The sequence below is a fragment of the Phalacrocorax carbo genome, chromosome 12, assembly GCF_963921805.1.
Source record: "Phalacrocorax carbo chromosome 12, bPhaCar2.1, whole genome shotgun sequence".
NCBI classification, from domain to species: domain Eukaryota; kingdom Metazoa; phylum Chordata; class Aves; order Suliformes; family Phalacrocoracidae; genus Phalacrocorax; species Phalacrocorax carbo.
Window position 1 is genome coordinate 1746740 of NC_087524.1, and position 16692 is coordinate 1763431.

A 16692-nucleotide genomic window follows, 5' to 3' on the forward strand; every position below is an offset into this window, starting at 1 on the left:
CCTATGCTCTTACAGATGGGTAAGCAGCCAGGTTTTAGTCTCCAGAACTGTAACTACACGCATCCATGCATGCAACTGGATGAAAAAACCCACCCAACTACTTAGACACGACAGCATTTTGCAAGCACTTGGCTACTGATTTATTGCATTGGCTATTGGTATACAGATATTGGCTACAAGACAGGTCTAATGGCCAGTAACTTAGCTCTGATCTCATCTCATCTGTCTAAAGGACACTTCAAACAGCAGACAATAACCTCACAGCCCGAGGGTGATCACTGTGATGGTGCAGTGAGCTTCCCCAGGTCCTGCAGCTGACAGCTACTTCCCTCCTTACCAGAGCCATGGCAAGGGAACAAGACGTGCATCAACCAAACCTTCCTGCTGCTTGCTTAGCCTATAGAATATATACAACAAGCGGTAGACGAAAAACTGTTACGTATACATCACAGTAACTGTGCAATAAATTAAACTTCAAAGTGCTTCACTTTCCTATTTACAACACCATTAAATAGTAACTGACATTATTTTCTCAGACTAGGAGGATGTGGTTAGTTAGCTGACAGGGTAAGCGCACTTGGCAAGTACACCGGGAGGTGGGGAACGGGCTCAGCTGGCAGCTCCTCTCTGGGAGAGACCTGGGAGGGAAGAAGGACTGGAGCAGTGTGAGGGCATCTTTATGGCATCAGTCAAGGGCTTTGGCAGGAATATTGGGGTGAAAGGGGAGACCAGACCTGGAGGCTTAAAAGATAGAGAGAAAGCACATAAAAAGCAAGTGATGGGACTCCTCTTTTGGACAGCTGTTTAATGGGCAGGTCAGGCAGCATCTTCTGTCTTGCTGCTGCCATCTCAAATGCAAAGTAAAGCACTGGAGAGCTTAGCAAAGCTGTCAAAGGATGGGAATAGATGCTGTGGGCATCCTGGAGGCTGGCCCGCTGCAGGGAGGAGTTGCGCACCTTTTCTATTCCCTTATAGTGTAGGGCTTAATAAAAGGCAATACCAAATTTATTACGGTGCCTCTATTTTTTTAGGGTGCTAGAAGCCTCTTCTGTTTTAGGGTTCACTGCTCTGAGTTGCCCAACTCTGGTGGTGCCATCTCAGCTTGTTTGTGCTTTCCTAAGTGTTGATCTCACTTGCTCAAAAGCCCAGAGCAGGGGCTTGTGTGGGGAACGGATAAGCTCAAAAGAGCAGGAGCCACCGAGACCACCTGCGTTTTCAGCGATAACACCATAGTCACTGGATAGAGTGAGTCTGGGTTGAAGGGTCCAAATCTCACCTTGTTTTGTCAACACTTGAGGTTCTTCCCAGAAGTCATCACCCACTAATGGGAAACGCCCTACAAGGCAAAGGCTCAGGGGCTCATAAGCGCTCTTTTACCTTGCCCAAGCCCCAGGGAGGCGGTACTGGGAATGAGAGAAAAACTAAGCCAAAGGGAAATGGTACCAGGGGGCTGCTGGGGAGATGGGGAGGGCAGGAGAGGAGAGGGGCAGGCAGGACCATGGAGGAACAGAGGCAAGTTAGAGCTTTCTCTTGAGCTTGCGGCTGGCCCCGCCACCCCCGCTCCGCTCCCGCTTCTCCTTGCGGACGCAGAAGTACTTGGTGACCCTTTTGCGGCACTGCTCACACCGCACAGCACAGCACCAGTGGAACTTGCAGTTGCAGCTGGACACCATCTCAGCTCGCCTCTCCTCCACTGCCAGCCCACAGTCCCCGCACAGCCGCCGGCAGCTCCGTTTCTCCCACTTGCTGAGCGCCTTGCCCCTCTTAAGGCACTCCCTGCCCTCTGTGCCCAGCAGCCCCAGCGTCTTGTTTTCCAGGCAGTAGTCAGGAGAGTCTTCTAAATGGACCAGCTCCTTCTTGGAAATGGAGCTGAAGGTCTCAGCGATGGCTCCCCGGCTGGCAGCGCTGTTCCCTGCCCCCTGCAGCAAGTCCACCTTCAGGGCTTTGTGGTACCTCTCCTTGAGGTAAGTGCCCACCTCCCGAAACTCAGGCAGCTGCAGCCAGCAGGTCTGGGTGGTGCAGCTCCCCGACACACCGTGGCATTTGCAAGTCCGCTTCATGGTCCCTTTCACAGCCTACAGGTTGGGGAGAGAGAGGGGATTCAGGAAGAAGCCCAGAGGGGTCATTTCCATGCTGCGGTGCATGGAGAAGCATGGCTCCGGGCCTGTGGAGGGGTTTGCTATCAACCCGCCCTGCGCAGTAGTCCTGCCCAGGAGCTGCTGGCTTAAAGCTTGCAGATTGGCTTCTCCACAGTACTCCCCTACTTGAACTGGGAGAAAGGGGACAGCAGGAAGCCATTAAGAGTGTAATCACGGAGGGCTTTCTACCTTAGAACAAACACCACCCATCGCGTTGGTACTGCTGCCATCCCTTTCTCCTCGGCAAGGTAGTTTTTTCGTCTGGGCACGTGCTTTTAGCAACAGCAAGCTGTGACTCTCCACAGTAAATGGCCAGACCCAATCTGGCATGTGCTGTCAGGTCTGGAGGAAAAGAGGGGCTCACCTTTCTACCTGCCTCGTTGTTATGCAGGTTCATAGCAGCTCTGGCATCTTGTCCAGTCTCCAGGGCATCCACAAACTGCTTGGAAATGGCTTCCCCAAAGCCCACGTTATCACTGCAGCCTCCCCACAGCCAGCCTTGCCCCCCTAGGAAAGGAGATGAGATGTGTGCTGTCAGGGAACCAGTCCCTCACCTGCCTGGCTTGTGGCTCTGGGGACAAGAAAGGGTCCTGGAAGCGATGGGAGGGAACAGAGGCTTGGGGCAAATAAAGCCTTTTGCCTCGTGATACTCCCCTGTTCCCTTCCCTTGGGCTCATGCCATTTCTGCTGAGGCCTGGATAGCAAGCAGCTCATGCAGGCAGTGAAGGGGTATGTCCTGTGTGACAAACCCAGGGATTTCTAGGCTTTCTATAAGCAAGATTCGGAAGCTGTTAATTATCATGCATTAGCAGCCACATAGATAAGGCTTTAGGTCTTTAATCACCTTCCCTTAAACCCTGACTTGAACTGGTTCAGTGTGACTCTCAGGGACAGCATCTTGCTAACATGGATTAGCAAACTGGTGGAGGCATCCTGGTCAGAGGGAACAGATGCCCCTCCGCTGGGACACAGCGCAAGCCTGGGACATGTGTACCAAGGAGGCCCTCTTTTTGGTACACCCAGAATCCTGGGATGATGTTTGGCATCGCAGAAGGGTCTGATTTTCCAATTATCTTAAAGAAACAAAGGAGTCAGCATAGAACTGGGAAACTGCACAGCAAGATGTGGAAGGTACTTCTAACTGCACAGGAGCTCAATAACTTAGCTCAGCTGACTGGAAACATGACATGCAGTTTGCTTCTTTTTCTCCTAGAGAAAAATGCTCAATTCTTTATGAAGATTTGAAATCTGGAACATTCTGACCCTAACGTGCCTTGGTGATACAACTTGGGAGTTGTGGTTAACAGTCTTGTGCCTCACTTGGAAGGCCTGGTGCTTGCCCGCACTTCCCCAGAGCATCGCGGTCCCCTCTCCCAGGGAAAGGCAGGGGTGCCTCATGGGGGGTGGGCAACTGCAGTGGATAATGAAGTCTGAATCAAGAGCTGGGAAGGAAGGGAGAATGGAAACCTTTCACCAACTTGGATTCAGCGCAACGGCATTTGGAATTGAATCACGCTGTTTTGAACAAGCCCAAGAGTTTCCTTTGCCTTCCAAGGTTTTAAGTTCACAGTGGCAAATTTTCATGAAAAACAGATATTTTGGGGGGAAAAGAAGGGCATGACTAACTCAGTTTTCCAGAGAAGATAAAATTTGCTGTGCCATTGCACAAAAGTCTTGCTCTGCTAGAGATCGGCTATCACACACCTAAGAAACAGTGGCTTTTTAAAAAAACTCTTAGCCAATAAAGCAAATTACTGAAAACTGGACACTTCAGAGGAGTTTGTCATAGACTGACACGAACCGACTGCCCAGTGTGGCTGGGCAGGGAGCGGCTTTTAAGAGATTTTGATAATTTGAAATTTGACCTCTTTCCATTCAAAACAAGAGACCGAAATGTCAATGTTTTTTATGTGAAAGCTGAGCGGAGAGCTGGAGCTGTGGGGTTCCCCAGCCAGGGGTGCTTAGTGGCTGTGGGATGACATAGAAGGCCGTGTGCTTCCACAGCGGTTCTGGTTGTGCTCTCGTGTGCCTGCCACGCTGACAAACACTGGGGGGGTCTCTGCGTGCCACCCCACTTCCCCTCCTGGTAATTCTGCTCTGGGGCCACCCTAGTCCTGCAGATCCTGGGAGCCCCGAGGTCCCTGATCAGACCTGCCACTTAGATGCAGGCAGCAGATCCTCTTCTCTGCCTGTATGATACAGTCACGCCCTCCAGCAGCTTAAACAGAGCTGTTCTTGATTCAAACCGTGGCAACTGCAACCCCGTTCTACTTTTCCTGCTCATTTAGAAAGTAATAGGAAACATCAAGGGCTTGGCCTCAGCTGGTGTAAATGGACAATGCCCTCAGAGACACGGTGTGAATTTTGGGGCTGTCCTGTGCAGGGACAGGAGGTGGACTCAATGATCCTTGTGGGTCCCTTCCAACTTTGGTTTGAGCCAGGCAAAGCTCTGCTCTGGGCGTTATTTCCAGGTGCGGGGACTAGAAGGAGGAGTTGTTTCTGCAAGCCTCAGCAGAGCAGAGAGAAGAGCTGTCTCCTGCCTCCTGGGATGTGAGAGAGGGATGGCAGCTCATCTCTCCTTACCCAGCTGTCCATTGCGGGAGTCATCACAGCCACAGTTGTCAAAATCCCCCAGGCTGCAGTTCCGGGTCAGCGTGTACATGACGCCCGCAGAGCTGATGGCATGGACAAAAGCGGTTTCTCGGTTTGCTGTCAAGTGGAAATACAAGGAGAGCAGATGTGCTAAAGATTTCATGGTGACACCAGTGTTAGAAACGACTCCTGCCATGCAGGAGACTCTGTAGGAAGAGATTTGCAAGGGGCAGGGCTTTGTAGGGTGGAGAGGAGGCCCTACATGTCAGATTAGCTTAATTTTAGCTTGAACTGCACAAAAATAGAAGCTCCCAAATTCAGTCCAGGCTGACTCGTGCCATTTCTGAGGGCGTGGATGAGTTTAGCACTTGGCTGTCCTTGTGGGGGCTCAGCCGTGGGGATACAGCACAGCCAGCCAACTGTCCCCCACATCTCGCTAATACGCCCCAGAGGGGAATATATCCTCTAAAAGATATCCTTTTATCCAAGGATAAAAGAGCTTCTTCCCCACAGTCCCCTCAAACCTCACCTTCTGCTGAACACTGTCCAGGGCTCAGAGCAGTGACCGTACCTATCTACCAGCATCAGTCTGGTGATCGACAGCTGACTTCACCGAGCCTTTGGCTTTCGTTTAAAGCCATTGAGGCCTGGATATGAGCAGATAACCTTGATGGGAACAGTGCAGGGACCTGCTCCCAGCCCCAGAGTGTTACTTTGTGCTGCAGTTGCCTCCTCCAGGCCCCACTTTGAAACCTCTGTCCACCTCTACCTGGGGCCCTGGTCAGTCTTCTGCTGCCAGTCCCACCAGAGGCCCGAGGCCATCCTCCACACCCTATACAGTGCAGGTGTGAGCTCAGTTCACCATCATACATGGGTCTAGAGGATCATGTATGCACTGAAACATTTCCTGGCACCCACAGACAGGTAAGGAATGAGGCACAGTGACAATAACCCCGGCCCCGTGCCCTGCGGTTGGCACAGCTCATGGTTTCTGCTACGGTGACTGACATTCGGAGGCTGTGGGAAGACTTCTCCTGCCTCTGGGCCAGAGCACAGCCACTGATGAACTCTTCCTGCTCCCTTTAATCATATCCCTCTGCTTGCCACCCCACCACCCCACGCTGGTTCTCAGCCTCCCTGGGACACCCTGGCAAGAGCCACCGCCCCGGCACGGCATGCCCAGCGGCCCATGCTGCAGGTCGTGGTGGTGCCTCCTCGTGGGGAGCCAGTGGTGCGAGGACTGGCGGGACACTCCTGTCCTGCGCAAGCTGGGGCGTGGCGGGTCCGGGACGATGCTGCCTTGTCTTGAAGCTAGATCCCAGCATGTGTCTGGGAACCGATGGGGGAAGGGGCCTCCTGGAAAGATCCCCCTGGGGCATTCCTGGGAAAGGCACATCCCAGGTGGGGATGGGGAAGAAAAGGAGGCACTTGGGAGGAAAGGAGGGGCCCACAGGCTCTAACTTGTAGCGAGGGGGTCCCAGTAGTGGTATCCAATGCTTTCCTTACCACTGCGCAGCCCGCCATGGCTGGAGAGCTGCAGTGCCCTCTCGGGGCAGTTCCAGCGATCCCAGGCAAACTGGAACTTGCACTCCTCGATGCCGCTCTGCGCCCCGGCCGCCACGCTGCTGGAGTAGATGAGATAGGCCTAGGAGCAGAGCAGCAGGTGAGGAGGATGGATGGCACATGCCCAGCTTCGTGTCCCCCCCCTGCCCCCAGCATTAACTCGCAAAACGGAGTTAGGATGCAGTGGCCAGCATGCCGGGACAGCCCCGTGGGCAACAGGCTGGGAACGTCCCCAGGCTACTCCCAGGGCCCACTCGGCAGCTGTCGTTTCCATTGCAGGCAATGCAAAGCTGCTGTAGTCCCAGCTGCTTCCCACACAGCCGGGGGGCTGATGCAGGCATGGCTTTCGTACCCTGCGCTGCGTATCATGGGCCCTGCCGCCTTGGGGTCTGGATGGATGGAGAAGCGCAGTGCAAAACACCAGGCAGAACATGGCCCCAGGCTCCCCAGGAGGCTGGTGTTCAACTGAAAATAACTTGCACGCCCTCTTACAGAGGCGAGATATACAGAGCTGAGGAGATCTCTCAGGCTTGGCTCCTCTGAGGAGTGGAGCTCACCACCACCAGCAGCAAAAAGCAATTTCTGCCGTGCTGCACCAGAGCCTGAGCCTCCCAGGGGCAGAAGGTCAAGCTGTTGGCCACTAGCCATGTTAGGAGATGTGCCAGACAGCCCCTGCATTGGGGAACCCCTTATCTCTCCAGCGTGAGAGGAGGCAGAGCCTTCTCCTCAGAGACCAGGGAGCTCCAGGCCAGCCATGCCTCAGCCTGCCTCCTCCTTCGCTGCAGCCCCAGGGGGGCAGCCAGTGCTTTGGGGCAAGGTTGCTTCACCATAGCATTAAGAGCTGTAGAAAGAGCTAGATGGGCTTGGAGGTGTTTCTAGGGAATGGCCAGAACAAAAATTGGGTAAATTTTATAACTGGTTGTGGCTAGGATAAAAAAGCCCCTGAAAAAGGAGTGCAAGGAGCCTGGGGGTCAAAAATACTGAACGAGGTCCTGGCAATTCCAGTTGTGCTCCTGGGGGAAGTAAGTTTTTCAGGGCCTACAGAAGGTACCTTTCCAGTTTGATGAATGTGGGTCCTGATGCTAACCTGATCATCAAGAAGTAACAGATGGCAGGTGACAGCCTCAGCTGGTGCCAATAGACAGATCTCCAGAATCTGGCCCCAACCAGCTTAAAAGGACCCCAGAGCAGCTTTGTCTGGGGTTGATGATAGAGCTCAAGGAGTTGTGGGTTATGGCTGGTTGTTCCTGGCTGGTCTCTGTGTTGTTGCTGGAAAGCTGGGGGTGAGGGGAACTCTGGCCAAGGCTGGATGGAGAGGAATGGGAAGGAGGAGCCCCTTCCCTCCCTGGGTTTAGTGGAATCAGGGATGGATCAAAGGGATTTCTCTTACCTTGGGGCCTGTCATCAGGAAATTATTCACTGACCTGGAAGACAGAGACAGTGTCAGCAGGGAGGGGGTGATGGTGGAGGGGCCTGGGGAATGCCTGGCATCCCAGGGCTCTCCTCTCACCCCTGCAGCTTGCTTGCCTCCTGGCTGCAGGCACCGTCAGTCTCTCCCTGTCTCCCCTCGCTGTCCCCCGAGAGCCCGGATGGTGCTGCCTCCTTCCCCCCCACCCTGCTCCCCTGACTAGGCTGGACCAGGCTGCAGCTGCCTCGCTGCTCTCTCCTTTTGCTTTCCTCTGTGCAGCTGCCCTTCATACCAATCTCCCTTTTTTTTTTTAGTGCTTTGCTGTTATCCCAGCCTTTCTTTTTACCTTAACTCAGGGCAGCACTGCCCCCAGCCCCTGGAGCTGGAACATGGGCCAGCACCACTCTCCCTGTGGGGCCATGCCGAGGGAAGGAGGCGGTCACACCGCTGCTCCTTCACAGTGTGTGTCCCAGCACCATCCCCTCAGACCCCTTGTTTTCCCGCGGTGCCAGGTCTGGCTGCCAACACTCTCCTCTTGGTCACTTTATGGTGATGGCTGAAGACAAGCATGCGTGTCCTCCCCATCCTGCTGGGCACTCTGTGTGTGTGTGAGGACATAGTCCTAGCCAAAATTAAACTTTCTGGTGTTCTCACTGAAGGTGTGAAGGGATCGTGTCCAAGGGCCACAAGGCAGCATGGCTGGTCTCTGTCACTCTCCCCTGGGGCTCACAGAGCTCATGCTGGCTGTTCTGAGCCTCTTTCTCCACCAAGGAAGACTGTTTCAGTGTAAATGAATCAATCAGTCAATGTAAATGTAAATTCAGTGTAAATGAATCAATCGGTCAGTGTGAGGACTCCATGTGGTACAGTGACCACCATTAGGAGCCTGGGTGAATCCAGCTTAGCTGTGTGATGGCAGAAAGGACTGAGGCTTTAAAAAGGCCCAAGAACCAACCCCAAAAGAAATCAAGCAAGAAAATGGATGTTTTTCCTATAAACACCTCACTCCAGTCTCTCCAGGTTTGCAAAATAGCTATTGCTGGTGAGTTTCCAGAGCATCTCTCCTGTTGCTACCCTGGCACTCCAGGGAGATGGGTGAGAGCTGTTATGCCCAGGAGAGGACCAAAGAGGTGGCATGAGTGGACTGAGACCTTGCAGGGAGTGAGTGATTGGGGAAAAAGCTAAAGCATGCGTGGAGAGAAACTGGACTCTTCAGCTGCTTCGCGAGTTTCAAACGCTGGGTGTCTGGCAGCGGGGGATGCCTCTCCTTTTCAGCTAGCCCTGGAAGAGTCTCAACCCAGGCTGTCCCTTCAGCAAAGTGGCATGCTGCACTCTGCAGTTGGGCTACCTGGCATGCAGAAAAGGTGGCTGCTTTTCTAGCTCCTCTCCATTCCCTGCAAATCCCAGTAGCTGGGCGGGCCGTGGCTGCGTGCGGGGGAGACAGGCACGGGTTAGGGTATGTTTTTTCCCTCCCTGCCTGTTTTCAAGCAATGCTGTCTGAAGCCACAGGTGTCCCTGGTAAGGGAGAGAAGGGCACCGTCCTGTTGTGCTACAAGTCCAGCACGGAGAGTGTGGGGGCATCCCAGGGTGGGCTCGAGCAGAAGCAGGCGGCGCCGTCCCAAGCGGGGGGACCCAGCATAGCCATGCTGCAGCCCTGCCACGGACACGGGGGCAGACAGGGTGGCACGACTGCTGCCCAGGCGTCAGACACATGAGAGATTTAGAGGGGATGTTTCCCTGCCCTGGAAGACCACTCCTGCGGTCAGCTAGCCCGTTTCACCTCCGCGAGAACTGCCCTCACGGAGATCCTCTCTGAGGTACGCCGTGAAAAGGAGGTCTCCTTATTTTAGCTTGGTCAAAATCGCAAAAACCCTGATCTTTGCTATTACTCACAGTTTAGAAAGAGTCGAGAGAATTAGTTTGCAAGGTTTCACTCCGGCAAGTCTAGCTATTTTTATTTTTGGTGGAAAAGTGTCCATGTGGATGAAGCTTGCTTTGGGAAGGACTCCCCTGGGTCAAAAACAGCAGGGAGAGGGCTGTGCCAGGGCACTGCGAGAGCAGGAGATCCTCTCCCTTTGTTCCAGGCCTGCGATTCAGACCCGGCTGCGCTCCAGCCCCCATGGGACTTTAGCACGAAGTTGATGGCTGTTTTAGCAGAGGAATTTTTCTTTGGGAGCTGCTTCTGCATTGTACATCTAATTAAATATTTCCTGGGACTTGGAGAGATGGCATCTGTAGCCGGGTGATTAGAGCATCGGGTGACCTGAATCACACAGGGCCATGAACCTGGGGCTATTCAGACTGTGTAAGCTCCATGGGTCCCCATCCTAACACAACTGGGTAGCAGCATGAACAAGTCATTTTTCCATCTGGTTTCCCTCCTGTCCTTTGCCTTGACCTCAAGCGCTTTGCTATGGGGACCACACTCAGGATGGTGTCAGTGTGAATCTGAGCCCCTGGTAGCAGCTGTGAGAAAACTCTGGCAAAACGCCCCTGTGTAGGCAAGATCTAGAGAACTGCAAGTCCTCTCTTATCTTGCTTTGTGGCCAAGACAAGAGACACAATCCCATCTGCATTGCTTCCAGCCTAGGGTAGGAAAAGCCAAATTCACAGTGCGCAAGGAGGGTTTTCTTCAAACCGTTGCTCAGCAGCTGCAAGGGCGGCTTTAGGGAGAGGGCAGTCATCCACAGGTTCAGGGCTTACAGCAAACCAGCCTGTTAGCAGGCGTCAACTGACATAACTGCATTGAAGCAGAGGATGTGTTCCTCCTGGGATAAACCTCAAGGTTCACAAAAAGGCCAAGTTCAGGATATGCCAATTCACCATCTGCAGCTGAGCAAATGGTACAGTAGCAATTTCCCAGCAGGATATTCTAAACATTTTTATTAAGTCGGAGGGACAGAAGGCGTTTTCCCTGAGCTCTCTGATTGCCAGGCAGGCATGCTGCTGGGCAGGTTTGTAGGACTTAGGCAAGTAAAGGATTAATTTAGACCAGTACACTTGACACCCCCCCCTACCCTCCCCATTTAACTCTTGCAGCTGCAAGTGAATTCAGGAGAAGGGGAGATGGGACAGTTTGAATATGAGGGTGCTGTGTGCTGCAGAACGGGCTGTCATATGGCTGGAGGGTAGCTGGAATTTTTCTTATTTATGCTGAGAGGGAAGGAAAGAGAATAACGGAGGCAAACTCCGTGCGCTTTGTCTTTGCCCATATGATCTAGCTAAGAAAAAATGCATCTCTATTCTGGATATAAGCTCCAGCGAGGACAGAGAGCAATTCAGCCACTGGTCCAACGGATGTAGTGACAATGCCACTAGAGCTGTGTCTGTGCTGCAAATAGGAATGACCGTGAAAACGAATCTCTCTTCATTTTTGTCTCTGTAGTGTGATTTTTATTAATTTATTTATTTTTACTAATTCCCCATACCACTGTAAAGGAAAGCAGAATGCAATCCTAAACTAACTAGCTAGCTGCATCCACAATGGCTGTAAACCAGCCCAGTTCCCGTATCTTTGGTGTCACCATACTGATTTAACACTTCTTGAAATCACACACATGAAAGGAAACACTTGAAATTGTTTCTCTTCTCCGACAAAGCTTACAGCATTTCTAGCTATCTAAGCCCCTTTCTCTCCACCTTCAAACTCCAGGACAGCATTACAGGGACTGAAGCGGAGCAGAGACAGACCTCAGCAGGTAGAAAGAGGAGCCCCACCGAGCCCTTCGGCCCCTTCTCCAGCCCGGGCAGGGCACGCTGCCTCCCTCACAGCAGCATTGCATCCAGGTAAAAAGCAAATCTAGGGCAAGTGATTTTCCTTGCATCCAATATTAGGAAATAATCTCAAAGCTAACGAATATCCGTAACAGGAGTTCTCTGTCATAGTTTTATTGAACCCAAAAGTGAATAACCCTGCCAAGCAGCTGCCCCGTTATATTTTAGACATATCAAATACTAATAAGCCTCTGATAATTTCTGCTCAGTTGCAACTTTAACCAATACCAGCACCCCGCTCCTCAGTTTAATATACTCCAAGAGCCTTATCAAATCTCCCATCAAAGCATTTGTTTGATGCCTTATCACTCACTCATGCTACTGTACTGCTGGTTCAGCTCCTTAGAAAATCATCAAGCTGTATTTAGATCTTTACTGTCATTACTGTAAATACAGAAGACGGATACTATTTCACTTTGGAGCTGAGTTTTGTTCTCAAGTACAAACTCCCCCACATTTTTAGAAAACCTGGAAATTAATGGCAATCCCACAGCTGAAGGGTAAAAACCATTTAGAAGCAAGCCGCTGCATCAGAGTGTGTTACATTATTCCCGCAGGATAGGGGACCGAGAGGCGACTCATTAACATTATGGAGCGTTACATTTTTGTTTTCTTCATTTCTCTCTATTTTGTTATATTTATTTGTTTTTTAGTTCCTAAATGCAGCCCTGACATTTTGCTCACCTAGAAACATGGTGACCATTCAACCTAGCTGACACGGCAGAATCTAATCCACAGTCAGAGAGGGGAAGTGGCCACTTATAAATAAAAAATAATTACTGTTGATCTATATTTCCCCCTGCTCCCAGTTGTCATGATTAAATCACAGGAAAAAAAAGAATCTGGTTGCATCTTAAGCTGTTGGATCAGATAAAGAAGACCAGCAAAGCCTGGAAGCAGGATTACTGCATGATTCCCAGGAACCTTGCTTTCTTTTCTTCAAGAGTTAAGGGACAGGGTCTGTAATATGAAAATTTCAAACACAGTTGGCAATTTTCCTTTCTTTCAGGAAATCATGACCTATGAGCAACGCATGGAGAAAAGCAGGGCTATCTCGATCTATAAACCTTTCTCGCAGATAAAAAGGCAGGCAGGGAATTTAGACACCCAGATTCTATTGAAAATGCCTGGGATTTCTGTATTTAACTCTACTTTGTGATCTGAAATTTCTCCTCTTTTAACTGTTTCTTTAAAATGTTGCGCTTTTTTAACCTTTTAATGTATTCTAAACCTGTTTATATTGAGGAAGGCAAGAGACATACACAGGAAGAGCGGAAAAATATAAACAAAATCAGCATGGGTTCTTGCCTAGCCTCTCTGCATAACATACATATTCCCCTTGTTCCAGAAGGGAGATCTATCTTTAGTCTGCTACTGTATAATATTTAGACATATACAAATTGTTGCACATTCTTTTAACGGAGGGAGTAGAAAATCTCTGAAAGAACATAAATTTCACTCCCAGCCTAATAGGAATGAGTTCCCATTTACTCCTGAGTTTCTCTTCCTGTAATTTTGGTTTCTCCATCCATGGTAATAACCCTAGAGATCTGCTGCGTGGGAGGCAGGGGATTTTAGCAATTGAATGGGAAAAGACTTTCCTTGCTGTTAGAGATAAATCTGTAACCCACTGAGCAGATTCCCCAGGGCATCACAGAAATGGAGAATAAAGTTTGGGTACTCAGTAAAATTCACATAGGCAAAAATACCTACAGAGCCAAGTCATTTGAGTCCATCTCCTTTTGAGCATGGGATGGGCACGCTCTGCAAGGAATGATACGAGATTTGATGCAAGCGTAACCTCTTTCTGCTCACCCTTACAAAACATTTCTGGAAATAAATGTAAAACCACCCTTGGGACGGAGCAAGAGGCCCACAGGAGATGACCGTGGGTTTGTGCACGGGGGGACTGGTCTGACGGGACCCAGGTGGTTGGGAACCAAGCCGTAGCCACCTCCATACCGAAAGCTTCTCCCCAGGAAATCCTAATACATGAATTTCAGACATGTGTAATCCTGACCCTGTGCCTGCCGAGGAGCCCAGGGCTCGGGCTGCTCATCCGGAGTGATGCTCCTGCGGATCTAACCTGCCCCTGCTGGCTCTGAGCTCTTAATCAGGGACTGTCCTCTTCAGGGAGCGCGGGAGAAGCCCCACATGATTTGATTAAGACAAGCTGACTGTGAGCCTTTGGAAAAACAGAAATCCCCGGCTCTGTTGTTGGGTTTTCTTCCCAGTTAGAAGTGAGGGGCTAGACCTTCCACTCCCCTCTACTCTATTTTACCCAGGCTCAGGATTTGGCCCATCGAGTTACTGCTGGGAGGCGAGGGGGAAGAAGGGCACTTTCTTTGCTCATATCTAACCTCTCTGGCAGTGTGTGTTGGGACTTAGTTAAATATCTGGTCCCATTACAGACCAGAACTGAGCTAAGTGGAAAAGAGGGGACATTTAGGAAGGTGAAGAGGAATTTCCTTGGGGTGTCCGGGAAGAGCACCTGCCTGTGACACAGACTGAGGTGCTCTCGATACTCACCAGGCACAGCAGGATTGGAAGAAGGGAGTGAGGAAGAAGATGCCCAGATAAGGGTCCATGTGAAATATAAAATCCAAATAAAGAAGGAGAAAGGAGATCCTAAAAAAAAAAAAACAACAAAAAACACCTTGGGTACCACCACCACCAGAGAAAAGAAAAAAAAAAAAGAAAAAAGAAACACAACAAAATTAGGGAAGGGATGGAGTTATTTTTCACCCGGCGCTCCTGGTGTGATGAAGAGGCGTATGCCCCCTGAATCCCAACTTCTGCAAAGGGTAACCAATCCTAAAGTAAGAGCTAAAGGGGGTTGATGAAATGGAGCCGCAGAACTTCCTAAGAAGAGATTATCTACTTAATTAAAGATTTTTTTTTTCCCCTAAGTCCTTCAGCCAATCAGGACTCAAGTGCCAGAGAGAGACTGAACTGATGAAAAGAACACCCCAGGTTCCTCGAAGACAAATGCACCACGAAAGGGATAAGAGGGAGGGAAAAGAGGAAAACAAAAAAAAAAAAAAGAAAAAGAGAGAGAGGGATAAAGAAAGAGACAGCAAATCCCTTGAAGTAATCACTAGATTCAATCTCCACCAGCGCTGCCCTGCCCCTCCATCCCCCGCCAAGGCAACTGGAAGGGCTGCTTTCGGCGTGCCTTCACCTCCTCCTGCCTTGGAGACACCGCTGGGGCCAGGGCGCGCTGGGTGCGCCGGGCTGGGCTCGGGCTGCCTGCGCCCGCTGCTTGGAGGCCAGGCAGCGCGCCCGGGAGGAGGCTGCGAAACAGATACGTGGGCACTACCTCTGCCTCAGGCTCCCCCAGGAGTTTAAGGGGAGTTTAGGGCCAGTTCCTACCTCCACCTTCTCTTCCTTCATGATGGTGACCTGCTCTTTCTTCCCACCTCCGCTTTGCAACACGCCACCCTCACCCCAGGAGAAAGGCTTCTGACTCAACCTTCCCATTCCCCCTTATTTTTTCGCTTTTGGGGTTTCCACAGGAGGGGTCTTTGGTTTAGGAGTGCCAGTGGTCTCTCAGTGAGGGCTTATCCCGGGCCAGGAGCTGCTGGAGCTCCTTAGAAGTGCATCCATCCTACACATCCTGGCCACGTGGGACATCCCAGTAACTGTCACGCTGGCTGCCACGGCCACTCTGCCTGGCCCTTGGTCAACAGAGCCAGCCACGCCACCCTGCCCCAGAGCGGTGGGAGCATCTTCTCCACACCGCACAGCTGATTTTCGTGCTGTGGACGTAACCAGCTAGAACGTGGGCTGAGACCCATGCAGCTCATTTCAGCCGGGGTGCAGCTGCTGGGCAGGAGAGCTGGACCAGGGCAAGGTTGGAAAGGGAGCGAGACCTGAGGCCGGGCCATCGGGCAGAGCTGGCTGGAGGCTGAGCTCTGCTCAGGGCCGCCTCAGATGGATGAAACGTCCCTCCCGGGTCACGCAGTCTCAAGGAGGGAAACCTGCCGGGCAGAGATTTGCTCTCCGCCAGACTTTGGCCATCCCAAGACCAGCTCTGGCCAGGCCAGGGAGCTCCAGCCCGGTGCGCGCGGGGCGCAGCACACAGCGCACCGCTGGCAAAACGCTGCTGCCTGCCCGGCCAGTGGGGCCCCTGACCCTGGGGGCGGCCGGGCGGCTTGCAAGCACCTAGGTGAGGGGAAAACGCAGCCGCCAGCAATTGATCCCAGGGCCAGCTGTGCCTCCCAGCTGCATCCTATTAGAGCAAAGCTGATGGTATTTGCACTAATTAAAGCCCCAGCTCCTGGAGCTGTAAGCATTTTAAAAATCAAGGTGTTACATGCACTGAGAAAAAACTTGAAAATTTATCTAGTAGAAGATAAAACCCCAGAAGATGAAAGGCGAGAAGAAATGAACCCTTTTAAAAAATATTTAGGTATTATTTATTATATTGAAATAGCATTTCAGTGTTGTGATGTTTGGCACAGTTTAATGGTTCTGGCGGCCTAATTCAAGCACTGGGGGTGGCTGTGCTCTCCCTGCTAGAAGAGGCTGTCCCGGACCAGGTGTAGGGAGCAGCTGCGGAGGCTGATGCTGCCCCAGAGGGGCTGGGGGGTCGCTGACAGCTGCCCACCCTGCAGGGGCTCAGCCCCACGGGAGCAGCGCTGGGGGGATGCAGGGGATGCTGCCACTCTGCACCCAGCGTTTATTTCTGATGGGAGGAAGAAGAAATTCCAGTTGTTTCTCGTAAGTCTCCAAATGTCTGTTTCAGGGCTCTTGAACTGGAGTTTTCTCATTCCTCAGGTCCAGCAGCGCCAGCATTTTGAAATCATGCAACACTTGCTTGACATGTCTTGACCAACTGGAAAGGAAGGACACCACTGGGTTCGCTGGGGTGAGCTATTTTTGTTTATTCCAAGACAAATTAAGTAAGGGGATTGCAAAAATGAGGAAAAAAAAATAATTGTAGGTGGATCCAAAATAAAGAGGAGAAATTTATTTTTTATTAGCTGTTACAAGAGGCAGCCAGGCCTTCCTCCAGGAGGAGGAACCTCACAGAAGCACCAGCAGCCCCAGGGCGCTTCGGAGCCAGCGGCCTCCCCAGTCAACTTTTAATTCCAATTAAATACAACAGTCACTTTCCTGGAAACAAGCAAGTTTTTGAAGCCAAAGAGACTGAGGGTGAAGCCTAAACAAAGCTGTCCGAAACATGTTTCAAAGCCCTTAATTACAGCTCTCAAA

The 16692-nt window shown here is 51.4% G+C and overlaps 1 protein-coding gene across 1 annotated transcript; it reads right to left on the reverse strand.

Moving 5' to 3' along the window:
- Positions 1-316: 316 nt before the first annotated feature.
- WNT8B (Wnt family member 8B) lies at positions 317-14648 on the reverse strand. Its single transcript, XM_064463692.1, has 6 exons — positions 14005-14648; positions 7684-7717; positions 6237-6375; positions 4722-4847; positions 2503-2645; positions 317-2075 (listed from the first exon to the last, which is right to left on the reverse strand). Exons 1-6 carry the CDS (start codon positions 14061-14063, stop codon positions 1518-1520), a joined length of 1059 nt encoding a protein of 352 aa, XP_064319762.1. The 5' UTR covers positions 14064-14648; the 3' UTR covers positions 317-1517.
- Positions 14649-16692: the final 2044 nt, after the last annotated feature.

What these genes read in the sequence shown, in the direction of transcription:
- WNT8B (XM_064463692.1), bottom strand. Translation starts at nt 14,063, where the DNA reads ATGGACCCTTATCTGGGCATCTTCTTCCTCACTCCCTTCTTCCAATCC. An exon ending in TCCTGATGACAGGCCCCAAG is followed by an intron (nt 6,376 to 7,683) that starts GTAAGAGAAATC and finishes CTCTGCTCCTAG; the next exon opens with GCCTATCTCATCTACTCCAG. An exon ending in CTCCCGCAATGGACAGCTGG is followed by an intron (nt 2,646 to 4,721) that starts GTAAGGAGAGAT and finishes CTCCTTTCCTAG; the next exon opens with GGGGGCAAGGCTGGCTGTGG.